The sequence below is a fragment of the Cygnus olor genome, chromosome 4, assembly GCF_009769625.2.
Source record: "Cygnus olor isolate bCygOlo1 chromosome 4, bCygOlo1.pri.v2, whole genome shotgun sequence".
Classification (NCBI taxonomy): Eukaryota; Metazoa; Chordata; class Aves; order Anseriformes; family Anatidae; genus Cygnus; species Cygnus olor.
The window spans coordinates 63896628-63912909 of record NC_049172.1 but is presented as its reverse complement, the minus strand read 5'-3'; the positions used below and the strand labels follow the sequence as shown (position 1 = coordinate 63912909).

The 16282-nt window shown below is 41.6% G+C and overlaps 1 protein-coding gene across 1 annotated transcript in view; it reads right to left on the bottom strand.

Annotated features, from left to right (window-relative positions):
- The window catches only part of SLC2A9 (solute carrier family 2 member 9), a 101216-nt gene extending 95251 nt beyond the window's left edge, over nucleotides 1-5965 (bottom strand). The window contains exons 1-2 of the mRNA XM_040556448.1: nucleotides 5827-5965; nucleotides 2438-2536 (exon numbers count right to left, since the gene is read on the bottom strand). Coding sequence (XP_040412382.1) covers nucleotides 2438-2536; nucleotides 5827-5907 — 180 coding nt within the window. The 5' untranslated portion in view covers nucleotides 5908-5965. The remainder of the gene's footprint in view (nucleotides 1-2437; nucleotides 2537-5826) is intronic.
- Nucleotides 5966-16282: the final 10317 nt, after the last annotated feature.

Below are 16282 nucleotides of genomic sequence, written 5' to 3'. Positions count from 1 at the left end.
GGTATTCCCCTGTGGTTTGATGAGCTGGCACAACTTCAGCACAGAAAGGTAATGTACACAAGGATTTACAAATACAGTTCATAGCTTCAGCCTTAAATGAACTTCCCCTACACAGTTCAGCAATCATGCTGATGTGTTCAGATCCGGTCTCCTGGAAACATCCCATATTTTAGTCAACAGTCATGATCAAGCACTTTCTAAAAACCTCTGGAAGCGTCATACAGTGCCTTCTCTAAGGCTGAGGGACTTTAGTCATTGAAAGGAATTGTACTGAAGCAAAAAGAGGCAAAAGATATCCAACATCCTACACAGCGATGCTCACTACAATGCAAGCTGTAAGCTGCATATGACCAGAACAAGTTATTTGACCTATCAAGTTTATAAATCAAACTCAGCTTACAACTTTTAGGAGATACTGCACCCCAATATAGCCTCTTGTAAGAGTGCTGCTTATCTACAGGTAAAAGCTGTTTCCCTTATATTTTCCTCAATTAGCTTACATCAGTGTTCCTAAAGTATCACCCCGTAGCAGACTGATTTGGTGATGCATGGCCACACAGGGGGAAAACAGATAGGGCAAAGGTTCCTTTTCTTGTGCTGCAGGAAACACAGCATTGGTACAGCTCATTCCTCCTCACCATGGCTACAAACAGAGCACAGACTCTCCACTTCAACCTGGACAGTGCGTGACAAAGACAGGGAGGTGTCCTGCCCTAGGAAAATAGATGACAGAGCTTGATCCTGGGGCTAGAGAGAGGACCATCTGGTCCTCTCGTATTTTGCCACACTGGTATTTTGCTCTTGAACCACACAGCCATGTATTTCTTTTCAGTAGGGTGTATAACTAGGACTACTCTTTAGACCTACATAATATATGGGTTAGCATGAGTAAGGAGGACACTATGTTCTCAACCGAACACAGCAATACCACACTGGAAAAGGGCAGACTTCATACATACCTGTCAACACTACATCATACCTGTCAACAAGAGCCATCAACATGGTGCCGTCTTTCTGTCCAAAGGCCACAGTAAAGATTTCAAGCAAAAATAGACAAACCTGACAGTGCTACTAGTCATGATGCCTGGAATTTAGCATTCTTCATGGTATGGTTGCAACTTCAACCTTCCCACCTCTACTTTTGTCTGGTCACCACTACAATCTATTACATGGTTCTAATCTAACCATCTGAGTGTTGCCAGACAGCATTTATGATCGCCTTTTCTTTCTTTTACTCCTGCAGAAAGTGATAGAAGAGCTCCGATTACCAAGATGGTCCATTTTGTAAAGGGCACTTAAAAGCTCTGAAGTCAGATAATTCACACTGCTCCTTTGACAGTACTGACTCAGTGCAGGAGAGATGTCTATCGTCAGTACAATCAATACCATTGTTCACAGCATTTCAGCTCCCCACTGATTCAGTTAAGTCATGTTTATTTCCTGAAGATTGCAAGCTGAAGTGATGCACAGACATGCCATGCTAGAATAAACATCCAATCTGTCTAAACCTGTGTTATCAGTACAGAAGGTACCAGGAACTTCTAGAAAATTTCCAGAAGCTACCAAGGGGACAATTAAGACAAGGTGAGTCTGTTTCTAATCCTTTGGGTCATCAGTTTATCAAAGACCAAAGACAATGCAAATACAAACTGCAAACTAAAAAAAAAAAAAAAAAGTTTTGACAGCTAGCTGAAAACTTTTACTACGTATTTTTTGTGTGTGTGTGTTGCTCACAACTTCAACTGAATTGGTTATTTCTGTGTCTGATTGAATTAAAAGGCTCTGTAGACCACCAATATAAAACCAAAACGTTCAGATTTCCATTTGTGATAGCTGATATTTTAATGAAATCCCTCAGATACTGTACACTGATTTTACAATGCTCTTTTCACCAGACATATTCCACATGTTGCAGCCAACAGATGGTCAACACAGCAGATCCAAAATCAGAAACAAACAAGGCATCACCACAAAATGCAGAAGAGGCCCATTATTTAAGAGGCAGACAGAGACATTATTTATATTATCTGTACTGTGGAATGAAATGCCATGTCAACCTCCAGAACTGAATAATGTGAACAGAATTTGTTGAATGTGCACCTATAACTACCAAATAGTCACTAGTCAGAAAGACAGGCTATTAAAAATACCTTATAACACAAAAGTGTGAAAAAAGATTTAGCATTATTCTGGCTTTGGGAGAATGAAAAAGAAACGTTGTGCACCCACTCACCTCAACAGGAGCACTTAGTTTCCTGACAGCTACTGAACCTACTTGGAAACCCCACAGACAGCAGAAAACTTTTCAAGCAAAGAAAAGTTTTACCTCTTCTAACTCACTGGCAGGATTACAAAAGCAAGATGTTGAAATGCACACACTAGATGGACAAGGCTGCCCTCTACTGATAACTAAATTCCAGTTTTGTCAGTCACTTACCACTGCAGGAGCATTCACGACGGAGAGATTGTAACCGTAAAGAAAAGATGATCCAAAAGCACCAATTAAAGAGGCTACAATCAGACTTCCAGACCAATTCTGAAAAACAATGAAAAAATGTAGCCATTGTTAGTATACATGAAATAGCTCAGGTTTTAAACACTCCTCATGCTATCTTGCACAGCTCCTGCAGGCAGATCTCCTTGCTACAGAATAATGGCCTGAAACACTTTCCATTTCTGCAATCCTAGAAGCAGTAAATTTGAAGTGACAGCATCTCAGTTAACATTTACCAAGGCATAAGTGAACATTTAAACTTCTTCCCCACGGATTTTGCTTCAAGCATCCCATCAGCCCCCAACACCAAAAAAGCTAAATGTTACAGAAGCGTACTTTCAGCATCGGAAACTCTTTGGCAACATACAATTAAAACAATGAAGCATGTAGTAACATACATTTGATGCAACAGGGCTTTGGGTAGACCCAACTTAGGAACAGTGTCCACCTTCTCCTATGAGCATAAGGATTAGCGAAACTTTGACCAAAAAATTGAAATGATGCCTACAAACTAGATTTTGTTACCCAAACGTAAGTTTCCAGCAGTAATTTGCTGCTACTCAAAAATGCTGTCAGAGATGCCATCTGCTGTCTTCCTCCAGAACCTCTCCCTTTAGGACTTTCCTCCTTCCACCCATGCCATCCCAACTTTTTTTTTTTTTTTTTTTTTTTTTTTTAAGAACTCCACTAAGAATCCATAATTTCAGGTACCATTGACTATTGTTTTATGTCCAGTCCGATTGCTTGCTGAAGTCTGAATCTTTTCAAAAGGAGAAACACCTGATTAAGCAGGCTTAATAAACTTGGCTTCCGCTACATCCCTTCAAGCGGACACAACAGCTTAATGAATCAATACATTTTGTCAGCTGCACAAAGACTCGTGTTTGCTTTGGAAAATGAAGATCTGAAGCATGAGCTACCTTTGTGTAGGCAGTACATGGCATAACAGTGGTGATGATGCAGAGGAACGAGTTCCACCAGCCCCAGGACAAGCATGGTAGGGAAAGTGAATGCAGCTTGGCAGTTGGCACGTGACGGAGCTTGCATTGCCACCGTGTCACTGCAAACTCACATTGGTTCATGGAGAAGTGATGAGATATCCACACGTCAGGAGCAGAGACTGCGCGTCCAGCTTGGCAGCTTGGCGTGCGTGGAGTCTGCCATGCTCCGCAGCTGCACTCCCCAAGGGCTTAAAACATGCCCTGTGGGACAGCTTAGCATTTTTAACTTCTTCCACATGATGTGGTAACTTTTTAAGAGATTACACAGTTCATTGACTGCCCTATTTTCAGTCAGGTCAGGAGAAAGTGTACGGGGGGAAGAAAGCCTCGTGTAAGGAATATATCCCATTGAGATTGTTAAATAAGCCAAATACAATTTCTTATTATTAGCCAGCTTCTTAAAATGAACCTGCCACACACACACAAAGCTTTGCACCATTACTTTGATAAGAAAAAAGTAGAAATGTTGACATAAAGCTCTATTCAGGTGTTCATAACACCTCATATTAGGTGCCTGTTATTTCTCTACTATGAACAACCATTCCTATGCTTATAGGAATCACTACTGCCCTGGACTAATGGCACTGAAGAGAATATTCCTGGAGGTCTACCAGATTGCTCCCAAAGGGGTCACAAATGATAAGTGCAGGTTCACATGTGCTGTGTGGTAATCTTGATGCAATATTGCTAAGGGCATCAGCTTCAACAACATTAAAACCCTGGGAAAAACCCTGCAGACAAGATGATTTGGATCATATAGCCTAGTGTTTATTAAAAAGTCCAGTGAATGTTTGAAACTTACAGCGCAGGCAAATTATATGTACATAGAGTTAAGTGGAAAATAATACAGTACAAATCACAAAAGTGTTGCCAAATTAGAACACCCCACATCCACTTTATTTTCAAGTGTTGTGAATAGCAGGGTTTAGAGCCTACTTCAGTACCAAGAATTTTTCAAGTATGTAGTCTGCTGCAGAAATCACACAAAGCCTCAGATTTACCCCAAAGTTTTACCATTCTTGGAACATGCACTTCAACTTCTCCATGACCTGTCTCCTCACACGCTATTTTAAATATTTGCTCAAGTTTCAGCAATGCCAGATAAGAGACGAAAGCGTAATGAAGCAAGAAGGGGAGGAAAAAAAAATAAAAGGTTGCTCAGAAAAATATTAACCCTGTGGAAACATTAAAAAAAAAAAAAAAAGCAACAAACTCAGCAACCTGTTTTACAAAGACTGTGAAACAAGACTGCGACCACACCTCCTCAGAGGTGGTCCTTTAACACTGTGAGTGCACTCATCTGTTGCTGCTGTCACCAGAGCAATAAACGTGCAGTGAGGAAAGCTGTCTGTCAGATCCCAGCAAAGACCTCCAGCCTCTTGTGAGCTGCTTTCTTGTGAAAGTCCACCTTTTGTTGCTCTTACCCAGGGCACGGTGCTCTGAGAGGTTTCAAAATGCTTTTACCAACACACCTCTTTTGTCCAGCATGCAGTGTAATACTTGCGTGCTGTGCACCTTATGTTGCCTTTGTTTTAAATGCATGCTGGTTTGCATTTCAGTTTTCAAAGCACAATTTGGGCTATTGCATTTTGGTTAGTTGGCTATAGACTAATCATGGTTGTAAGCTGGAAACTACAAACGTCCGGAAGAAAGTTTTAGGATTCTTCAACAGGTACTGCTCCGACTGTCTGCTGAATTTAGGACCCGGACTTCTGCACACCTTTCGCGTAGGCTTCCCGAGAGGCAGTTTTAGGGAAGCACCGAGCACCGGAGCGATCCTGGAGGCTGAGGGTGGCCGTGCCCAGCCGGGTGGCTGCCGGCAGGTGCGTGCTGGCACCGCACCGCGCTCCTCGGCTTGCGATACCCTCCTGCGCCGCCGGGGAGGAAGGGGAATCCCCCGGGCTTCCCTCCTCGCCTTTCTCCTTGCCCTTAGGACTTGCTGATTCTAGGGGGGCTTAGCCCGTGTCCTCGCCTTGCTGGTGGGAAAGCAGCCCCCAGCGCCTGCCACTCGCCCACCCGTGGGGTCCCCCTTGCCCGTGGGGTGCCCCCTGCGGCCCCAGCCGCTGCCCTCCTCCCGTCCTCCGCGTCCCGGCCGGGGCAGCCGCAATATATTTTTAGCTCAGCCCAACCCCGCCGGCCTCTGCTCTGCACCAGCCGCAACTTTCCGAGCGGGAAAAAAGGCTCGGGCTCTGCAACCTGAGCCCTTCCCCCCTTCTCGGGGAAGCAACGCGGAGTGACGCCGGATTCCCAGCGGCCGCGCACCGGCTCCGCTTTCTCCTCCGCTCCACCTGCAAAGCTGCGGGACAAGCGCGCACCCTCCGCGCTACTTACGCCCTTCCCTGCCCGGCGGGGACCCCTCCCCGCTGCCGGGGCCACCAGCGTGTCCTCCTCGGGCGCCGCCGCTGGGTCCATGCCGCAGGCGCGCAGCGGCCGCGCATCTCCGCCGGGCAGCGCGCAGCGGGGGCGCGGCCGCAGCCGCGCAGAGCCGGAGGAGGGACCCTGGGGGGGGGGACCCGGGGGGGCCGAGCCTCGAGCTCCGGGGACCGCCGAGGGTCAGAGCTGCTCTGCCCGGAGTGCGCGGCTGACGGGCTGGAGCTGCCCGAGCCCGTTTATAAGCGGGCTCGTCCGTAACTTAAGCAAATTAAGCCCGGCGTGGGGTTCGCAGGCTGGCCTGCCCGCTCGGCAGGGATTTAGCCAGCGGTGAAAGCGGGACGAGGGAATGGCAGCACCGGGGGTTCCTGCCCGGTGCCATCTGGGCTGCCCTGCTGTATACACGGCGCTGGAGGAAGGAGAAGAGCTTCTCTTCGTCACCGAAGCTGGAAAGTGAAGCTACCGCAAGCCTTGTAACTAATTAAGACGTTAACCACACGGCACAGGGACGTTCCCACGGCCTTGGGAGGTTCAGATCTGACACACGGCACTGCTGCGGTGCAGCAGGTGGTGATTAGACATGTTGCCCGAGGAACATAAAAGCTTCCAGCTATTAGTTTTGAAGGTGCCTATTTGTAAAGCCTGAGGATTTTGAACTGCTAAGAGTTAAACTGCACCTTCCAGTTGGCAATGGATGTGTCTCAGATGAGTACTAAGTGCATCTGGGAACTATTCCCAGATGTCTGCAGTTCATATTGGTGTAAATCTGTGCTGCTTCCACTTCTGACATGCTGCATACTTCACCACTACCTTAGAGTCCTCAAAGACACATAAGTAATGCCATAAAGCACTGCAGGTTTGAAAGCGGTTCATGATTCAGAAACTTTGAAGTGTCCTTGGCACACATCAAGCTAAGCAGCCTCTGAATGGAAAGCCAGATGCTACTCGTTAACATGTAAAATTACTGTTCAGATTGAGAAACGTCAGCATAGATAGATGATCCAGACATCGTTTATAATCTTTTTGAATGGTCACAAGCAGTTAAAGAGTCAGGTTAGGAGAATCAAGCCTCTAAAATATGCGGAGTGCATTTGAGATGAATCAGACACCTGTGTTTTATTTAATTTCATTTAAAATAATACAGTGCAAGTGGTTCACAGCAGTTGATGCTCAAATACAAATAATATGGCTGCATGTGCTTAATACAGACTTAGTTTCTCACTTTAACATGCTTACGATTTTTGACATTTTACAATCACCATTAATAAGAGTTACAGAAACTAAAGGTGCTACTCTCTACACCCTTTAAATTTTAATCCTGGCAGCTTTTCTTCAAATCTCCACATTCCCATGGAGACAAGTGTCAGTTTGCTCACCTCTTACAAGTCAGAGCAGAGAGGGAAAAGGGGGAAGAACACACAGATGCAAGGGTGTGTTGGGTCTGTCTGAGATGGAGTCACCTTTCCCTGCAGCAGCCCACACAGTGCTGTGCTCTGCACTCGTAGCTGGAACAGCACTGGTATCACTCCAGTGTTGTGTCTATTGCTGCATAGTGCTGGCACAGCATCAGGACTCCCTCCAAGCCCCCAAGAGCCAGTAGGCTGGGGGTGGGCAAATGATGGGGAGGGGACATGGCCAGGGCAGCTGACCTAAACCAACCAAAGGGATATTCCATAACACCTTATGTCACACTTAGCAATAAAAAGGGGGGCTCTCGTGGGGGAGGGAGCTGTCCTCCTGAAAAACCGTTAGGCGTTTTGAGGCCCTGCTTCCCAGGACGTGGCCGAACATCGCTCGTTGATGGGAAGTAGAGAATAACTTTTTTTTCTTTTCTCTCTGTGCTTCTGCACGGCCTTTTTTTTTTTTTTTTTTTTTTCTCCATTCCCTTTCCCTTTAATTAAATCATTCTCATCTCAAACCTCGAGCTCTTTGTGTTGTATTTTCTCCCCCTTCCTCTTTGAGGAGGGGGGGGGTGAGAAAGCAGTTGTGGTGGAGCTCAGCTGCCCACTCGAGTAAAACCACCACAAAGGGTTCTTGTGTCAGAGACAAAACCAAAGCTCTTTTCCACAGAATACATCCTCCCAGAATTTCCATGTGAAGGCACACAAACTGTTCCGGAGTGTTACAATTGGCCTCAATGACCAAGTCCCTCCCAGAAAAGGAAGGCTTCAACCTATCCGAAAGTCACTTAATCCCAGAATGGTTTGCCTGAACAGTTTATTGGCTAGTTCAAAACTAGACATTCATATTAGAAGCATGGGAAAAAAATGGAGGCCTGCGGTGCAGATGCTCAGTGAGACTATCAGCAGTCCTGGTACCAAGGGGAGAAGGGAAAGAGCAACATTCCTGTGCATATGAAACTGAGCCTGTGCCTGCAAGTATTCACATAAGTTCCACATAGTTATTTTCTGTCTGCAGTCCCCAAGTGACAAACACATACATTGGCAGAAGATTTGAGGAATTCACTTACCAATTTTTTCTTCAGAACTTTTTCTTTCATCTCACCATTGCTTTGTTGCTTGTTCTCCATTCTGTCACCTTGTTAGTTAATAGCTGAGGAGCAAAAGAGAGAAAGTTGTGGCAGCATTCAGCTGACATCATTTTTTATGTATTTATTTATTTATTTTTAATAACATCATTAATCTAACCCATGAAGGACTATAAAAAGCCTGTAAGTCTAGCTACTCCATTCAAAAATCTAACCCTTGTTCAGGAAGGCACAGCAGCACCAAATTGAATGCAGTAAAAAAACAACAAAAATTGCGTGTTAACTATACCTAAGTCATTTACTCAGAGGGCTACATGCACTTTGGAGCAGGCATAGTAGTTCCATACGCAACTAAAGTGTAAAGGGGAAAAAGCTACAGTATCAGTCCCTTCAGTGAATGTCGTCTCTCTGTTAGCATGTGAGCAACAGACCCACTGCAACTGCAATTTAGAATTTAGATAGGCAACTGGAACTACATTACTATGGCTGGGTTGCAGCCAGGACATTTGGATTAATTGTTGTGATTTTAATGGTTATGTCACCCCCTTACATTAGCTGGGCCATTGCATGAACACATTTGCAAAGGAACGGTCCACTTATTTACTGCTCTGCCAAGAAAATTCCTGCCTGATTGTCAAGATGTGTACTTTAATAGTGTTAAAAGACATTTTAATTATCACTTCTTCAGAAACTAAACTGGTTTCTGGGGTTTCAGGGAGGGTGGATTAACATTTATACTGTGCTTCACTGTATGATCTTGGGCAGTTTTTCAAGCTGTTCATTTCATCTGGTATATGGATTACTGGGTTCTTCTGTGTCAACATCTTGAGGACAGCACATTTCAAGATATTTCCTTGCTTTGCTTAAGGTAAAATGACAATATAAATGGTAATGATAGATCTAGTCTTGAATGCAAGGTGTCTTTTAGACTCCTGTCTAAAGTGAGCTATGATACACAGGGACTAACAGTCAATTTAGTGAAACAGCAGGATGGAGCGGAAATTGTGCTCAGGTCCTCACACATACAAGATATTTTCTAAGAAGAGATCATGTCTGATAGAAGAAATACCATTGACAGTACTGAGGCCATTATTTCACATGGTTCCAAGAAATCAGGCTGAGCCTTAAACAAAGAGGACCTAGAAAAGTGATGGCATCTTATAATCATTAAACCCACGAAAATTACAATCTTCCCTCTCCACCTCCTAGAGCAGTCAGCACTGAAAAACTTCTTACAACTTTACTCCTTTCGCTGCAAAAGGTCTTCATCAACCCCTGCTAAATTACCCTTCAAAAAAGAGCTTTCAAGGCAAATGCTTTTCACTTTATAAGAGATACACTTAGTCTCACCATCAGACATTTCACCTGTCCCATGCCACATTTAACAAGCATACCAAAAATAATCTGTCAGAATTCCTCACTACGGCACCCATACACCATGCATTTTTTTCATACTTAAAGAAGATAATTAAATTAATGAAATATAAGTTATGCACTTCTGACAGCACCAACAGAGCATCGTCAAACTGGAATTTAAGAGCTTACAGGATGAAGAGTATATGGGGCATAGCCCTGAAACAGAAACAGCACAAACTCAGTCACAAACTATCAGGTAAGCATCTAAAGAGAAATAACTCAACCTCACAGCTATGCCACTAGCAAGGACAGATAACTTATGTCTCCTTTTCACCACCAAATTTTTTTAGATGGCTGAATCTTCTTGTTCTTTGGGCAGTCTCTGAAACACTTTAATAATACTTCTGGCTTGTCTGGAAAGCCAACAGTGCCAATGGTACACCATCTGTGTAAGTGTTCAGATCAAACAGTCCCTCCTGTATTTTGGGTAACTCTAGTTTCACTACTTTTTAAACAGATCCAATTGACTGTAGAAAAGGAATGTTACCATATCTGTGACAGACATTCAATGTGACACAGAAAATAAGAAATCTAGACTGGAGAGAGAGTATAAATCATGGAAATCCTTCATGGATTTGTCAATATTGCTTCTGCAATCTCATTGACTTGGGTGCAGGGAAGAGACACAGGATCAGAGCAAGTAGAAACAAGATCTGACTTCAGTGTCTTACAAAATCTATTGAAAATTAAGCAAGAAATTAAGCAACATTTTGCTTGAGAAAATAAAAACTCTGGGGTTTGCCCTGCTGTTGTCAGTGACCATTCACTGAAACGTTTTAACAGATGGGGTGAAAAGTGTATTCTGTCTCCCTGCAGTTCATATTGCTTGTGCCAGAGAAGTTACTTAACATGTAGATCCAGAAATATTCACTCATTTTTTATTCTCTGTCATAGAAGATTAGATCTGTCTGCCCCCCAACTTATACAGTTAGTCAGGAGGTGACTGAAAAATCAGGAAAAGTTCATTTATGTCAGGCCTTGAAACACCTTCCGTTTCAGCATTACAGAACTACAGTTTGCTTACCTAAGTATCCAGCAGTTTATTTAGCAAAGTATAGATTGAGTTCATTAGCAGGATATTTAATCCAACCAACTCCTATAATTTGTTAGCCTTGGCAAGGATGGCTCAACAGCTCACAAAAAGGGAGCAATTATGACTGGCACAGCAAACTGAACTCTGAGAGGTGTGAATAAACTGAATAAACTCCCTCTAATCTAGGTTTCATTTTGAGTTTGAATTGAACATTCAGCTTCTGTTGACTAACTACAAGTCAGGAAAAACAAAAGCTATCAGAAAGATGTCCTGTTCACAAAGAGCAAATATGTAAAGGAAGCAGCTCAGATAAACTCTGGTTGAAGGGGCTGTGTTTAATGCGTTACATGACAAAATTGCTAAGGAGATGACGACCTCAGAAAAGCTGAGTTTAAGCCAAAAATATTAAGACATCCCCTCCTGCCTCCCAACTAAGAAGAGTAAAGGACCATGAATAGAGCAACTGTTGTTCAGTTCTGAGAGTTTCTGAGTATGTTTGGGCTGGTGGCCAGTTGGGGCCCGTTTGCCATCTTGTTCAGATGGCTCTGGACTAACAGCAAGACACCAAGCACCCCATCCAAGTGCACCAGGCACAACACAAGAAAGCTTCAAAGCTTCAAACAGTTCATCCGAAATTTAGAAGGTCCTGGTGACACAGATTCCTCTTGATGGGCATACATCACCTCCACATCTGTCTCCCAAGCACAAAATATATTACCTCTATTAAAAGATTATGTCTGTGTCAACACTGCAGTAACATGCACAGAGAAAATGTGGAAATCAGAAGAGCAGCTTAGAGATGAAAAAAATTACTGTAATTATAAACCATCACAGCCTCTCAGGGACCAAAAGGGACAAATTTGCACTCAGAGTAGGTCTCTTTCAGGTGTAGCACAGAATAGTTTATTTTCTTTTGCAAATGGGAAAAAGAAGCACTTGGAGAGACAGCACTGAAATACAGTGTGAATTGCAAAGCTTTGGAAAGCACGTTGGTGTAAAAATAACCCAAATAGATTCAGTAAGTCCTATCGTATCATGGTAGACTGATGTCTAATTATTAGATCTCACTTTGCAAACATCTGTTTTTAGTGAGTGTCCTTTTTCCTCCTTTCCTCATCTCTTATTTGGGAAGGCAAAATTGTTGTTCCGGTTTCAGCTGGGTTAGAGTTAATTTTCTTCATCATTGCTCAACTGTCCACCTTGAGTACTTTGGTTCCCTATCTATTTTATTGGAAATAGGTGGGTGATTCAGAAGACTATTTTAATTCAACCCTAAAACTCTAGTAAAAGAAGATTGAGGAGAAAAGTTTGAATCTCACTCCTTTCCCTAGCTTGTGTGCTTTAGAGTTACTGCTGCTACATTTTTCCACGCAACTTACAGCCAAAATTCTCTACAGCTGAACACTTGCACCTTTCAGAAAAAGGAGTCATCCTTGCAAGGTAATGGACTTAAGCTGAGGAATTCCCTGTTCTTCCAGTTGTGTGCTTCCATCACTAGTCTATGGCATGTACTTCAATGAAGTGTGTTCCTCTGATACTACAAATTGTGCATACATACTAATACAAAATAAAACCACCACTGATTATTGAAAAGATTGATTAATTACAACATCCAATGTGAAGATCAAATGTAAAGATTATTTTTTTGTTATCCAAATCAGGAACAATTTATGTATTAGATTTTTACAAGTGACAACTATCTGATTAAAATGGGTGTTAAGGAATTTCATTAATAACAGAAGGGATTATTTACCCTGCAAGTAGTATTGTTAAAATAGATCTATTCCTGTGTAAATGAGACCATGCAAGTCAATGCTTCTCATACTATTTGTGTAAAATGTCAAATAGTTCCAATATTAACGTGCCATTGCTGGAGTCAGGTGTGGTATGACTTCAGTACATCACAGAGCATTCCTATGGTACTGAACTATTTAGTTAGAGCTCACCTCCAGCACAGATACTGTAGACACCTCAGCTTCCAGAAATACCTGTTCTCTTAAGTAATGAATTGATAGTGTTACAAAATTATAATTTGGTTTTTTTTTTTTTTTTTTTTTCAATATCTGTAGTGTCAGTGCTAGAGTGTTTACAAGGTGATGCATTTCTGTATCTGGATTTCAGTATTTCACAGAATTTACAATCTGATCTCCTCTACTGAGAAACGAAAAATTTAATTTAAAGCTGAGGATTTGACAAACACAGGAAATTATTTGTTGACAAATTTCAAAAAATTGTTTTGTATCAGGTTTAAACTATCCCTCCCTCCCTGAGTCAAACCCTTCAGAATGTTGCTAAATTTGAGAATTTGCTCCAAAATATCAACTCCAATGTCTAGGCATTACTTACCACTTCTCCAAAGTATTCTTCACTCTCAGTGCTTTCTGAAGTTCAGTCAGTTCAGAACCAATTTTTGGATTGCTAGAGCAGCTCTCTTCTCTGGAATAGGAACAGTTGAATTATTGAACTAAGCTTAATGCCAGCTTTAACTTTTTTATACCTTTTCAGAACTAATAAATAATTAACAGTAATAACAACAACAAAAAGATAGTAAGACACTTTGGCTGGAATTCATGCAATAAATCTTTTCTATCCAATAGAAAATGAACTGCCTTGTATGGCTGCAATACTATACAAGAGAACTTTGTTTCCACTGCCGCATGGTGTGAAAAAGGTTTACTTCCCACATTTGAACCAACAGACATTTGAAATGCAAACGCCTAAGGCTAGGACCCGCATTCATGTACTCTTACTTGTTTACAAACGACCTGATTCAGGAACACCCACAGCATTCCATGTGCATAAATGACCTTTAACAGTGATGTGTTGGGCCAGTACTTATGCGTGTAAGAGTGCATAGTACTGGTTAGGAGTCACTCCTTTACAAGGCTTTGAAACATTGAGACAAGACATACTGTACAGTAACAGCACGGTAGCTCATAAAAGATTTAACCTGTCTCTTGTTATGGCTTTGTGTCATAGAGAGGAACTTCATATCAATGTTGGTTTAACTACTAAACAAAATGTGGGTCGGGACAAGGCTGTAACAGTTCTGATTACTTGTGCTGTCAGTTCCACATATCACAAAGCTAAGTGCAGATAAGAACAATCTTAGGTATGAGAAGGTGTGCTCCATGTTGCCTTTCCGTGCTAGTATGCATATTGCTTACTCTGAAAATCCATTGCATGTTAAGTTAGGCTCATCAGCATTTCTTCAAGGACATTGATAGCTAATTTAATTGGATTATCTATATTCTTGCAAGTACTAAGCTATCCAAGATGCACTAGGTAGAGAGGCAGCTGTACAGATGTTAGTTGGCTGAAATTCCAAATTCTAGATGAGATTTGAAGTAACTTTGTTCAAATTGGTATTATTGAGCATGTCGTGCTTGGTTTGTCTTTCAGGTTATGACCTGGCAGCTCCTACGGATCATTTTTAACACTGTTGCGTAAATGTCAATGAAGGAAACAAAGGGATTGAGCCCTCAAAAGATATTACCGTCAAATTTGCTTCAGCTTAACATGGGCATCCTTCTCCAGTTACAAGGAGACTATTATGAAAACATCGCTTTTGAGGGACAGGAAAGAAGTTCTGTATAACATTCTCTAGCATGTTTATCTAAAAGTATCCTTAAACTTGGCACCCAATATCTTATAATTAAGAGCAGCCCACTCTGTGCTAGAACTAATCCTTTCAGACTAAACAAAACAACTTCTTTGATCCAAACTTTCCGTAGTTTTAGATTGACGTTTATGAAGTTTGTATCAGCTTGAGCAAGAATACAAAGAAACAATCTCAAGGGCAATTTACATAGTCATGACCAAGAAATAGGACAAACAAATCAAGAATTACTTTGTTAGATACCACACAAGAAAGAATCAAAGATTTTTTTTAATTGAAGTTATAAGCTGAAGAGAAAAAGAGACAATATTTACAAGCAAGCCTAAGTTGAAAGCTCACCAAGTGAATATTCAGAGAAAAGTCAGTGAAATTTTAATTTCATGTTCAAGAAGAATTTTTTCATTGTTACGAAGTAAGAAACAGAAATGCCAGAATAAATGTGATAACCAGAGTTGTAATAACCATAAATAAATGAGATAACCATACAGTGTTTGTAGCTATATGTGAATGCTTGTTCACACTTAAAGATGTGGTTGGTTTCTATGCAAGCAAGCCCTGTTCACAAATTCAGTCTCAAATTGGCAAACCAAACTTATGCTCAGATTTCAGTTCTGCAAAAACTTCCTACTCTGACAAAGCAGTAGAACATAGGTTAGTTTTAAACCCAGTTCCATAGGACAATTAGGCATGTACATACTTCACTAGTGAAAGAGAACATCTCACTTCTCACTGAGTCAAAACCCCAAAACTGTGATTTCATATCTTTCATAGCTGCATGTCCTTCATAGAAACAAATTCTTCCTGTGCTGCTAAAACCACAAGTCTGAAAAAATAGCCAGTACACTGATCATTTTTATTTAATAGCTTTTTCAGCTTAAAAGTGTCAAAGTCCCCAGTATATAGGCTTCAGTACAAGCAAGAGCTTGCTTTTTCAGTCATTTATAACATACAAGTATGTTCCTGCATTCATTATAAAAGATCTAACAGATCAAGGGGAAAAACAGAATAGGAATATTAAATATTTTAAAAGAGGTTTTTACTAATTATTGGATAATACTGCCTTGGGTCAGCTACAGCAGAATATTTTCCACTTCTTTGTAGGAAAAAGTGGTTAATAATCACCTTTCACTGTGTTGGTCATTAGTGTTGTTTTAACCATTTTCTTTCATTTACATATGCAAGTTTGGTATGTCATCATTTAGGAAAAATCTTATGAACCATGAGTTTAATGTTATTGTTACATTAGGGTTACTTCCAGTATTACCTTCCATGTAAATTAAAGCTAGCTTAATCTTTGCCAGGTTATTTCCAGTGAGGTCAGCCTGGCATCCACCTGCCATTTAGTAAATGTTGAATTAAATATTGACAAGTGGAAGCTTTTACATTGTAAGGTCATGCCCTGAGTTAAGATCAGAGCTACTCCTGGGTGTACATTCTTTCCAGGTGGAAAGGAAATACCCTCAAAGTAACTTTTGTTAGAAAGCAGGATTTTGCCCCAAAATAATGCCTTTCTAGGGTGGAAATTTGGAGCTCAGGATTGAAGAATTTATTTTCTGATGTTCAGAAAATAATTTCAGAATTCCCAAGACTGAAATGCTTGAGCAGTTTATATTGTCTTTATTGATGCTGTAAGCAAGGAAACTTCTGCTCACCACACTACTACAGGCATAAGCCTCCCTCCTCTCCCTCCATAGCAGTAGCAGCTGCTTCCAACAGGCAGGTATGCCCAGACAGATGAAGTCTTTATACATCTTTGATTACGGTCTCATTATAGGCACCAAGAACAAGTAGATGATTTCTAGAGAAACAGTTTTTCCAACAATTAATGTAACAATTCTGGTTACATTTAGGAATTGTTTCC